Source organism: Rhipicephalus microplus, chromosome 2 (assembly GCF_043290135.1).
Source record: "Rhipicephalus microplus isolate Deutch F79 chromosome 2, USDA_Rmic, whole genome shotgun sequence".
Lineage (NCBI taxonomy): Eukaryota > Metazoa > Arthropoda > Arachnida > Ixodida > Ixodidae > Rhipicephalus > Rhipicephalus microplus.
This window is the reverse complement of record NC_134701.1, coordinates 154,922,876-154,935,053: the sequence shown is the minus strand read 5'-3', so window position 1 is coordinate 154,935,053 and position 12,178 is coordinate 154,922,876. Positions and strand designations below refer to the sequence as shown.

The window sequence follows — 12,178 nt, the reverse complement described above, 5'->3', positions numbered from 1 at the left end:
ACGCGGAGACGTGCGCACATGAAGGCTCCCTATTCCTCAAATAGAAGAACCGCCATCCAGCGGACATTACAAGGACTGAACGAGAGGAGGCACACGCACACTTTCTTACGGCTTGCGCTTCGTGTCTACTTCCCACCTTTAACCACCTCGAGTTCATGGTATATACTAGTTCACTGTGTTCATGACACTGCGGCTCAACGCTCGCTAATCCTTTCTAAAACTAAGGAGGTTACACCCAGCGAGTATAACGTAGCAACCCTTTCTTGTCAGATAGTGCTCAATGTCAATGGCTGCTAATGGGGATCGCAGCGTGCGCGTTAACTCTCATTCTGTGTCTCTCGTTACCCATTAGCAGCCATTGGCTTGTACATTGAGCACTATTGTTATTGTTCAACAACGCACAGAAGAAATATCTCACCGGCACCATCTTGGAAGTCGAAATGTTATACTTGTTATATACTACAACGGCTACGAGGGACGAACGGGTGCCGCTATAAGAGGCTTCGCCCCTAAAGCTGACAGGGTATCTGTGTGCGTCTCGGCAAATGTCATCGAAACACGATGGTCTCTTTCCAGCCGCACTACACGAGCCCTGGTTTCATCCGCAGCCACCCGTGATGCTGTTCTCGTACCACTTTCATCCTGGCATGATAAGTGCGATTGAGGTTTGTTGGAACATATTTCATTTCGCGCCTTCATCACTGCTGGCATGTCATGTGTTCGTACCTCCCCGACATGTCAGCAGTGTTTCGGTCGCGTGCGGTACTGCATAGCAATATATGTGGACCTGTTTTACGGAGAGGAGGATTTACTTTTTTTGGGCTGTTGCACGAAAGTGCAGAAGCCAACGTCAAAGCCTGGGTAGTGCATTTGGGGGGGGGGGGGAGGGGTCATGCGCTTCAAGAACAGCCCAGAGGGGAGTATGGCGGCTCCCAGCGATCTTTGGACGAAAAGGTGTATAGTTGGCTGATTCAATGGGCAGAGAAGATGGCAAGGGCAAGCGGAGCCCTTGAATAGGCATGACGATAGTTATAGCGCGAGAACAAAACGATGACACAGAGACAAGAAGGACACGAAGGACACGAGCGCTAACTTCCAACTGAGTTTATTGCGCAGAGCGCAAAAATATATAGAGGAGACAGTAACCATGTGACAAAAAAATATGCCGCAAAGAGCAGAACATGAGTAAGAGAAAAACGAAAAAAAGCTCAGAAAAAAGGCAAAGAAAGATCTATAAGGAAACGAAACAGAGAAGTAAAGATAATATAACAACTTGTGCGCACCGACACCTTCGAGGAACCTTAGTTCCTTCTCGGACAGAGACACGGAGGGCTTGCTAATGCAAGGCACCTGTTCGCGTGCCACCTGCGCGGCCTCGACAATGACTCGGGTGCGCTCATCTTTGTGCTTGTACAGCGTCGCTGTGTCTTTGAAAAGAGGCACACAATTGCACTCAGTGCAGTGCTGAGCAAGAAAACCATCTTTCCTGTTTCTAACATTGTTAGCGTGTTCTCTCAGCCGATCGTTCAGACAACTTCCGGTCGTTACGACATGAGGTGCTTGTTATGTCGGAAACGCATGTACTGAACGCATGCGGTGCTTGTTATGCATGTGCTGGTGCGCCGCAGCAGACGCCTGCAAAAGTGGGCAGCGCCATTTTGTCGGCAGAAGGCTTTTCATGCATAGCGTCCAATTTTCAGCGCAGCCTAAAAATGAATTTTGTATTTATGTATTTTCAAGTAAAGGAACACACCACAAAATAATTACATATTGATTTTACACAGTCAGGGATGACTGTCTTTTTGATCGACTATGTTCACCAGTGTGAACACAGCCATCAGTTCAAGACGGTTAGGCGTTCAGCAAGTACTTAAACTGTGGCCTGGTGGCTAAATCATGTGACAAACAGACAGACCAAAATTTCTGCATTTAACGAGGGGGAACAGAGATGAAAGCCTACAAAGTGAAAGAGATGGCGGAACAACTACATGCCGAAAGTCGATGACAATTTGGTTGGCTGCGGCGATGGGACGCGTCGCCCACTCGTCAGACTGCCACAGTGGGGCGTGTTCCTAATTATCATTGCCCCGACTGTGGCAACAAAGAAACAAAAGAGTTTGGCACTTTGCGTGGCGTATAATGATAACAATAAGAATAATAATAATCATAATAATCATAATAACACGCTCTTGTTGAGAGAATGTACAACGGGGCTTCCTGCTCGAAACGACTTCTAATCGCGCAATCTATTTCGTCGACTATTTGGTCATTGAAATTTTCTGGCACCCTTATTAGTCCAACGTTTGCACCGAGAACATCTTGTGGAGACAATAGTTTCGCCACCCTTCTGCACTACAGATGTTTTGTCTCAAGAATTACGCAAGAAAGCCTGGAGGCTAAAGATAGGTGTTCTTCATGGCGTCGTGCACTACAGACGGGAGAGCGCTGCGTGCCGGCTATGTTTAGTAAGCCGCAAAGGTGTCTTCGGGGAAGCAAGACACAAAGTAGGCGCAGCCGAAAGGGTTGTTTGCGAAGCGCGAGTCAAACTTTGCTTTGCCTCCAGGCGTGCTCCAAGATCATTCGAAAGCACAGTTTACTGAGCCCTGCAAGATTCTGTAATAGGTTTCTTCTTAGTTTTCATTTGTTTTCTCCCTTTTCATCACTTTTTTCTCTCTCTTTGACTCTCTCTCTCTCTCTCTGTCTTTTCAAGAGAGGGGGGAGTGATTCTTAAAAGAGAGAAAAGAAGAAAAAAGTGAGCCCCGTAGCCATTTCTCAGGTGGGGGGGGGGGGGGACACCTCCACAGTAGCTCACGAGGGATGGGGGTAAGGAGAGTATAAAAGGATAGGGAAGAATTAAAGGTATAGAGGTAGAGAGAGGTGCAAGGACAGACAGACCACATACGAAAATAAGGAGAACATAGGAAAGATGGACACGGTCGCAGGAGTTCGAGGACGGGGCGCCACTCAGCGAGATCTCTTGTCGGCGTCAGGAGATGGCGTAGGGTGAGCCAGTCGGTCAGAGCTGCGCTGTCGTCGGAGATCGCGGGGGCACAACCGATCGGCTAGAAATCTAGCGAGCGAGTCTTTTGAAGAGGTTTAGTTTGCGTTGAATATTATCAAAAATGTTTTCTGTATATTAAAGTTGCACATCACACATTGGTTGCTGGTGCCGCGATTGACTCTGTAACAGGAATAATGACGAAGCTTGTTACTTTGTAAACATATTTAGGCGTACCCAATAGAGGTGCCAGTTGCGCTTATTATAAGTGGATTTGGGCTTCTATTTTCGCCTACTGGCTTGTCACGCTTTTTTTTTTGAAGGAGGAGGGGGGGGGGTACTTGTTGGTATTTCCCAACAAATTAGCCATTTTAGTATTTAGCACATTTCCCGATTCAGGCTTGTCGTTCACCCTTAGCGTCTTTGTTGATGACCGGGTAGTTGAGCGCGTACACGTGCGCATGGTTACTAATCAATGGGGATGAAGGTTCTTCGCGATGCCCGTCCCCATCTTACTAAGTCAATGTAAGGGGTAGGTTTGCACACAACACCCCCCATTTTAGGTGACATGGCCGCCCACCCCCTTCTGACGCACCCCCCGAAACGCCGCCTATGGTTGACGGTTCAAACATACGTTGAGGGAAATTAAAAGTAACGTTAATCACGCGCTGGCAGACGTCCTTTCAATCGAATGGATAATGAAAGAGGAAAAAAAACATCAGAAAGGTAGAGAGGTTAACTAGACTAAGTCTAGTTTGCCAGCGTACAGGGGGAGAAGGTGATGAGGGAGAGAGAAGAGAAGATAGGCATTGCACATAACACACACACCGCACACACAGTTCGAGTTTCACAGGCGGTCACACAGTCATGTGACCCTCAGGAATCGTGAAAGGGCTCTTGTGGCTTTCTGGGCTGAAGTACTTGAAGGCCACGCTTTCAAGATCTTCAGAGTAAAGGGTCGATCATCCAGCCTCCTTAAGGCACACTGGAGAGTCCGGCGATCTTCAAAGTCTGGACAATGGCACAAGACATGGTCGAGAGTTTCTACACACAGGCAGTTATCAAAGTTGGGGGAGTCAGCCATACCAATGCGATAACTAAATCAATTGGTGAAGGCAACGCCGACCCACAACAGACACAGCATTGAGCGTCCCGTCACGAAGTCTTTGGTGGTAGCTGTAATTGGAGTAACCAAGCGAGGTTCTGTAGGCGTCGAGTGGAGTTCAGTAAAAGATTCCAATGCATAAGTCTGCTATTATGTGCGATGCGGCGAAGTTCTTTTGCGGCATCAACGCTTGACAGGTGTATGAGCAGTGTGGGTCCTCCGTTGTGGGCACAACGGGCAGCGTTGTCGGTGAGGGGGTCACCACCTATCCCACAGTGACCAGGCAGCCATTGAAAGATTGTCATGTCCTTTGTTAGTGGTGAGGTACCATCTGATGGTAGTTCCCACGTCCTATAGACTTCGCATACATTGAAGGGCCGCCTTGGAGTCACAGAACATAGTCCACTTAGCAGGGGATTCTCCCATAACAGATCTAACGACGGCTAGAAGGGCGGTGAGCTCAGAACCCGTAGATGTTGTGACGTGTGAAGTCTTGAACTTGACGGTGATTGACCGAGTGCTCGGAAGTAGCTATGTGCTCTCGTTCATAGTTGCGCATATGTTCGCTGTACAAAACAATCTGGACATTTTTATATTTCTCTTTGTATTTTAGTGACTTCACTTTCATCACAGTTGAAAACATTCCCAACGATGAAAAAAAAAATTAGCACCGGTTCACTTTCTTTATTCCTATTTGTATTGATTATTTGCTTGTTTTCTCGGTAAAATATGACAACACTGGTACCCAATATCAGGGTAAGCACACTTGGCAGATAACTCTGTGTTAAATTTTACTGCAGTGGCGCAAAAATACTCTTCGACGCGATGGCCTCATCAAGTGTAAGGCCTACGGGATGGCTTCATGATCCTATACTAAACTGTTACTTACTTTTTCTAAACGCAGTTAAGATTCGTGGAACCTCCATTATGCAACCTGTTTAAAAAAAGTTTGACTTAGAGTACTTGGTACTCAACTATGGGAGAGCAGTAAGTCGTCCCTAAATAAAACGTGAGATGTTCCTTTATGTAACGGGTGGGGGACGGCTTTATGTTCTCCTAGAGTACCAGGTACTCTGAATTGTTAAACACTTTTTACTGCGGCTACGAGCCTTACTTATTCATCATTTTCATATTGAGACAGCTCAAAGCTCTCCAACAGTAGAGTAAATCGTACTCTAAATTGTCGGACATTTCTTCTAAACACTAGAAAAGGCTTCTCACTCGTTGAACATACCTATATATTTATTGAACCTCTTACAAGCATTCGGGTTTCCTTACAAGTTACTCCGCACCATTCACGCCAGATACGCTAACTCCGAGAGTACCCTTATAGATGCAAAGTTGCCTACGGCGAACATCAATCTCGCGTGCGTAACCACACTTACTGCTCATGCGCTTAACCCAAGCACTGCCAGGCTTGGGCCAAACTGTTGGCGCGTTTTAGCCATTGCAATGTGCTTGGTAAGACACTGTGGCATCTTCCCCTTTACACGGTCTGAGTAATTAAGTGACGGCGTCAAGAAACGAGATTATGCAGACGTGCGATGAGCCCACGTGCTTCCGTGGCGATAAACTGACGTGGCGGGCTCAAGCAAGAGTTCGGGACGAGTAACACCAACAGAAACTACACACAACTACAGTGCTACACGTGCAAGAACGCGTCCATATCGGGCAAGACGCCCGTAATGAACAAACTTTAAGTCGGCCCATGCGCTTCTTCGCATGCTACTCGTGGTTCCCTTTAGTGGGAGATGAATTTTTCCAAATTTGCGTGAAAGTCGCCCATTCCAAGTTACAGGAGAAGCCCACCAAGTTTGTCTTCTCGGCCATATCCTATTCGTCCTAGAATTCTTTGTAAGGGCTATAGAACGAGTTCCACAGATTCGTGGCTTACCCCTCTCTGGTCGCTCTGAAGTTAAAGTAATTGCTTGTGCCGGTGATATTTCCATAAACATACACGATGAAAAGCCACTGCAGCACGTCCTGAATACCTTTTCGCAGTTTGGAGTGATTTCCTGTGTTCGTTTAAATTTGCCGAACGTATTAACATCACGTGTCCTTTGCAATGATCCTCCACCATTAAGATAATAGGTGTCACATTGCTTTCATCATTGAGGAAAATATACGGGCATCTGTTATAAAAGCTCTAACACAAAAGATAAATGCGGCTAAGCGCTTTGATTTTTACTTTTAGAACGTTGGTATTTGTCGCAATCAGTCTACCTCGGCTAATTTTTGTACTTGTGTCCCACTATCGAAACCCACCATTTCATAGAAAGTTCATCGTTTAATTAGTTCGTTTTTTTTCGTCTGTTGGTTCACAATTATGATCGTGCCGCAAAATTTTTAAGAATCTGTCCAGTACGAGCGGAGTCGCAAAGATTTGTTACACGTTGCAATCTGATTCTCTCTTTTCTAGTCGCGACAAAAGCGCTGGATGCTAATCAAAAAGAGATGGGAGGGGCAAACAAAAAACGTCACACGCGCTTCCTGACCTTGAGCACCTTTTCTTTTTCTTCTTCGAATGCGCCAGTTTTTCAGTGCGATCGCGCGCGCACACGTAAGAAGCAGCCTCCCACGGCGATCTCTGTAATGGACCAAGCGCGCCATGTTCAAATCAGCCAATGGCTGATAGATCGACTTACTACGAGTGATCTTTGGGCTTATTCCGTGATTTGTCGAGAGAAGAGAAAGCAATTTTGAGCCGACTTTGATAATTATTGTGAATTGCAGGCCGCGTGCTGCGCTGTAATATTTAGCTCGCGTGCTGTCGACAGCCTCTACTATACCGATCGGCAGCGTTTTCTGAGCATGCTCAAAAAGTGTTTCAGGGCCCCTTTGACTATATTGTTCGTATCAGACATGGGAAAAATGTACTTAATCTCTTTTAACTTGAGAGGTCTTATCTATACTATTCCTTGGTATTTACAAATCGTTTTCCTTCAAACGTGCAAGTTGCCATATGTAACTCACATCAATACCACGGCCGCTGGATAAAAACTTTTTCATCCAGCGGCCGTGTCAATACACTTTCGCCGCTCGCAGAAAACTTCGCAGTACGCGACCTGTCTAGCATCGGTCGTATCGATAATTATAAATGGGTGTACTTCATTTCCGAAAGTGCAACCTCTCATCAATTTTAGTAATCGGTTACACCTACCGTGGTGGCATAGCACGTTAGTCGTAGGGCAGTTAAGCTCGTGGACGTGGGCACGAGGCTTTAGGTGACAAACCTTGTGCAGCTGAGTGCATGTGCCAATGAAATCATGCATTATGTTCCTTCCGCTTCATGATGCACTTTTAGGAAGCATCATAAGAAAGAGCGCGGGCATATGGTACAAGAAAGATAGACAGGACTTTGCGCTGTCCCGTGCACCCGTTCTGTTTCTTATGTAAAACCATTGCAACAAGCTGAAGCTCATGGCCTTCTGCGGGATGGTATAATGTATACCAATAATGTGCTCGGATATAGCCGATTGATGAGCCGGCTTACGCAGCTGTACGCACCAGTCCTCGACGTCGTTTGACTGCACGGTGGCGTTGATGCGGAAGCGTCCGTCCTCGTCCCAGTAGACGGTGCGATCGTTGTAACCGAACGACAGGTCCACCACTCGGCGTCCTGACCATGACGTGGACGGCGGAGCGCAGGGCTGTTGGCCGAAAGTGACCACTCCCATCAGGCCGGCGAATACGACGGCTAGCAATATGGTGCCGGCCATATCTGCGCACAGAAGAAATATTGCGTTTTGTGTAAACATGTATTTCGTCCTTTCTCTCACGTCGGGACTCAACAAGCCACAGGCAGTGGTCTGGCGCCTTGTCGAAACGAACATTTAACCGAATCTGGTGGCCGATACAGCCGTTATTAACAGACCAATACGATAGCGAGGGCTAGTAATTCACAGAGGGGTAATATCTGAGACACATTCTATGTGCTTTCCCTGAGGTGTTCCGACAGGGCCGCAACATAGTTAATGGCGGGCAGTGGGAGGCCGTACCTAAAGTCGGATTCGGAATAGCAACTTTGGACCGTCCTGCTAGACGAAAACGCTGCCAGGGCCAAAGGGCTACTGGCCGCTGTTTAGGCAGGGATCTGATCCCCAAACCACTGGACCTAATAAAAGAAATTTAAAACTTTAAGGGCTCGTTCTTCTGCGTTAGACACAAAAATAAGAAATTATATATATTGTCTGTAATACCATTTATTATTATAGGACCCAATGAAGTTATTTTTCTCCCTCTCTCTCGCAGTGGTGACTCTTATTATTCATACAATATTGCGTGTTTGACCAGTGAGCGCGTCTGCAATCCCCGAAATCATCGGTGACATTGCTTCAATGCGTCGACAATCAAGCAGAGTCGCCACTTGGTGGCCAATGGCTGAGGCATTTCTACTGCGTACTTCTCCTTTCGTCGTTTTTTGTTCCAAACGTTTTTGTTCCCTGATGGGTGCAGTACGACTTCCTTCAAGTTTCACGCTTATCTTAATTGGAGCTAGGCTTATTTATTAGTCGGAATATCAATATTGATTTGTTTTTCACATTCAAGTGTAGCTTCTCTTGTCTTAACAAATTCAGGTGTCCCAGAAATTTATTGACACTAGTATCAAGTGATATTGAATTGTCGATGAAAAAAAGAACGTTGATATTATCAGCGTACTTAAGTTCACTAGTATCAGGTTTCTCAACAACATCGTTTTCACAGGTGACCGACTAGTGGCCGCATTAAAAACTCTTGGTGGGCTTCTTGATGTTGTTTTATCTTTGTTGGCATTGAGCTAGTAATTTGTATCGACAGATAACGATCTTCAATGTACCTTTGAAGAGTGGAAATGTGGGTTCACGCACTCCACATCTCTACAATTTAGGAATTATAATTTGCATCATATGGAGCAAACTTTTTTTTTCAAGATTAAGAAATTGTCCAAGTGTATCTTTTTTTCAATCTTTCATAATCTTGTCTTTGATGTCCTGCCGAGCTTGTTCCGTTGATTTACTTTGGAACTAATAGCCACTTGTTTCTTACCATTTGATGTTTAGAAGAAAATAATGCAAGTTATATTGCAAATTGCTCCTCCAAAATTTTTGATAGTCATGAAAGCATAAATGGCAGATGATACTCAACTAAAGTACTGGTGTTACCATTTTCGTTGTACCGACGACACTTTGCGGCATTTAGCTGTTACGGAAACACACTAGTAGTGGGGCTGAGGTTAACAAATTAAGATAACACGTCACGTATCAATTGCAATGTCCCTTTTAACTCAACAGAACATGCTTCATCAGCCCTGATGCAACAGTATTTTAAAGCTTTCTGAGTTTAATACTTCACCATATATCTGTGGGTACGACAAAAAATAAAGAAAAGTGCACTAATCAGAAATGTGAGCATTTGCCGCATATTTATTGGTTAAGACATAATGCATGAATACGAGCCTAACGCCTCCCCCCCCTTATCGACTTGAACACACACACACACACACACACACACACACACACACACACACACACACACACACACACACACACACACACACGCACACGCACACGCACACGCACACACACACACACACACACACACACACACACACACACACACACAATTATTAATCATAGCACTGACTTTCTTGGAGGAGGAACAAACATCCCAGGTTAGTTGTGTGTCCCATATCCTAGGTCATAATAATGAACGACTATTCTCCTTTCTCAAAACACACTACCATTCGCCGGGTTCCTAAATGTTTCACGAGATTTAGTGAACCTATCAACCTGCCCTCCGCTCATTATATCTGTTTAGTACTCCAGTGCACTGAAAAGTACAGTGTGCGAGCAAGTGTCATAAGGAAATAAATTTCTCCTTCCAATAATAACAAGACGGTAATCTATAAGATCGGTTGCAAGACTCTCATCGTCTCTCAAAACTATGGCTCTAGCAGGCTACAGCCATTGAATTTATAAACGCATTTAACGAAAAAGAACAGTTCTCACGGAGTCCGCCCTTCGTTTACGATCACCTGCACAGTAAAACACGTCTACAGGTGACAAAGCTTTGTTTAGAAGCATGCACCAGATTATCACGCTGAAGTAAAATTTTCAGATACCTATCTCGCTTAAGCAAAACAATTGAATCATGCTTACTTTTTTTCTTTCTTTCTCGGCAGCGGCGCAACTTCGACGTCGAGCTTGTTCCTTTCGCCTTGCCTGCCTCGCTTGCCTCTGCGTTTATAGTTTTACTCTTTTATCAGAATCGAGCCTACTCGTGTGTGAGGAGGATTTCGTGGAAAGTGCAGTTCCGGTATACTGCGTGGCATCGAAAGGTAATGTCTCCAGTCAGAAATCGACAACCACGCTGGCCTTGGATGGAACTGGTTTCGAGGCCAGTGGAGCAGATGCCAATGTGCGCGTCTGGACGCTTCTTCGTTCTGCATGTTTGCTATTTGTCGCTGCCCACTGTATAACGGAACGATATGATAAAGAGAAATCGCCACCCAAACGTTACGCACAGATGGTTAACCTTAAATGTGTTGTTGGTTAGAGCTTGCTGACACACGGCTTCATCTTCGCGAAACAGCACAAAAAAACGAGAACATATATAAAGAAACACACAGGAACTGAACTACCGAAAAATTTGTTTGTTTGTGCAGGCACCAATAAACACGCCTCTACACATTCCAGGAGGGAATCGAAAATACACATGCGTCCTACCCATTCAAAAACACCTATTTAATGATGCAGATAGCTAATCTCCTTGACTGCTAATGCTATCGAGGGTGCCTTCGAGGATGCTGACCCCATGCATCTCGTATAGACCACGTAGATATTTCGAGCTCTGAAATCTCGATAGCTGCGAACTGCTGGAAAAGGGTTTTGCAGCCTCACGTTCTACCGGTTCTGGCAGAAGTCATGGGCGAACACCGGTCTTCAAAAAAAGAAAAAAAGAAAAAAAGAAACCCCACCGCAAGTTGACAAGACGAAACTTTCCGTCATCTCCTATCCTTGCGGTGTCTCCCACAGAATGAAAAAAGTGGTGGCACGAGTGACAGTAAGAAGGATCTACTCGGCTCCCATTAAAATGATACCTCTGCAAGCGAGTGAATGCAGCAAGTTCTGGAAAAGTCGTGTGACAGAAGAAGCATGCAAGTCCCTTCGCCACCTGCAAAACAGGAGTGGTCTACGAGATCCTGACGTCATGTGGAAGCTTGTACATTGGTGGAACGGGTCAGTGTGTCAATGATCGGTGACGAGAACATGCCACCAATCTTGGAACGAAGACAGGCGGCGATTTGGCTATTTATTGCGCAACGTGCGGGTGCAAACCCTTTTTCCAGCAGGCGCGCATTGTTCGCCGCTATCGAGATTCCCGAGCTCGAGAAATCTACGAGGCCTACGAGATACATAAAGTGGGTTCAGCATGTGTCAGTGCACCATCGATAGCATTAGCAGACAAGGAATTTGGATATCTGCGCCATTGAATAGAGGCGATGTATAGTGTAGGGAGAATGCGCCTTTTTAATCCCACTCCTCTTCCTGGCATGTGTGGAGGCGTATTTATTCGTGCCTGCACAAATAAGCATATTTATTGGTAATTAGGCGCTTTTTCTTGTGTGTATGTTTCTCTCTGTCTCCTCTTTTTCTGCGCTCTTTTTGTGATGATGAGGGTGATTGGAGAAATAAGCTGGAACGTGCGGAGCTTGTTTTTGCCATGGGGCATCACACAGACAGGGAGACATATATGAAACAGAAAAGCAGGGAGGTAAACCTTGTAGTAGTAGCCGATTTGCTACTCTGCATGAAGGTGAGGTTATAAAGGTCGGAGAGAGAAAATAGAGAAGTATACAATAAATAAAACGAACAAAATACACACATGCACAGTACGTTTACATGCAGAGCCGTTCTGAGAGACCAGTTAAACGCAGAAAATTCAATAGCGCTTGCACAGCCTTGAAGTCCAATCACATGAATTTTTTCTTCCAAAAGAGGGTTTGTATTTCTAACGAGGTTGCACGCAAGTCTTGTTTTGGTTAAAGTCCTGCTCTTAACTTCTAGTAGGTATAGCGCAAAAGATAGGGATAAAAA

At 45.4% G+C, this 12,178-nt stretch overlaps 1 protein-coding gene across 1 annotated transcript in view; it reads right to left on the bottom strand.

Moving 5' to 3' along the window:
* The window catches only part of LOC142796414 (isatin hydrolase-like), a 53,551-nt gene extending 43,178 nt beyond the window's left edge, over positions 1-10,373 (bottom strand). The window contains exons 1-2 of the mRNA XM_075886918.1: positions 10,241-10,373; positions 7,611-7,824 (exon numbers count right to left, since the gene is read on the bottom strand). Of these exons, the coding sequence (XP_075743033.1) occupies positions 7,611-7,822 (212 nt within the window). The 5' untranslated portion in view covers positions 7,823-7,824; positions 10,241-10,373. The remainder of the gene's footprint in view (positions 1-7,610; positions 7,825-10,240) is intronic.
* Positions 10,374-12,178: the final 1,805 nt, after the last annotated feature.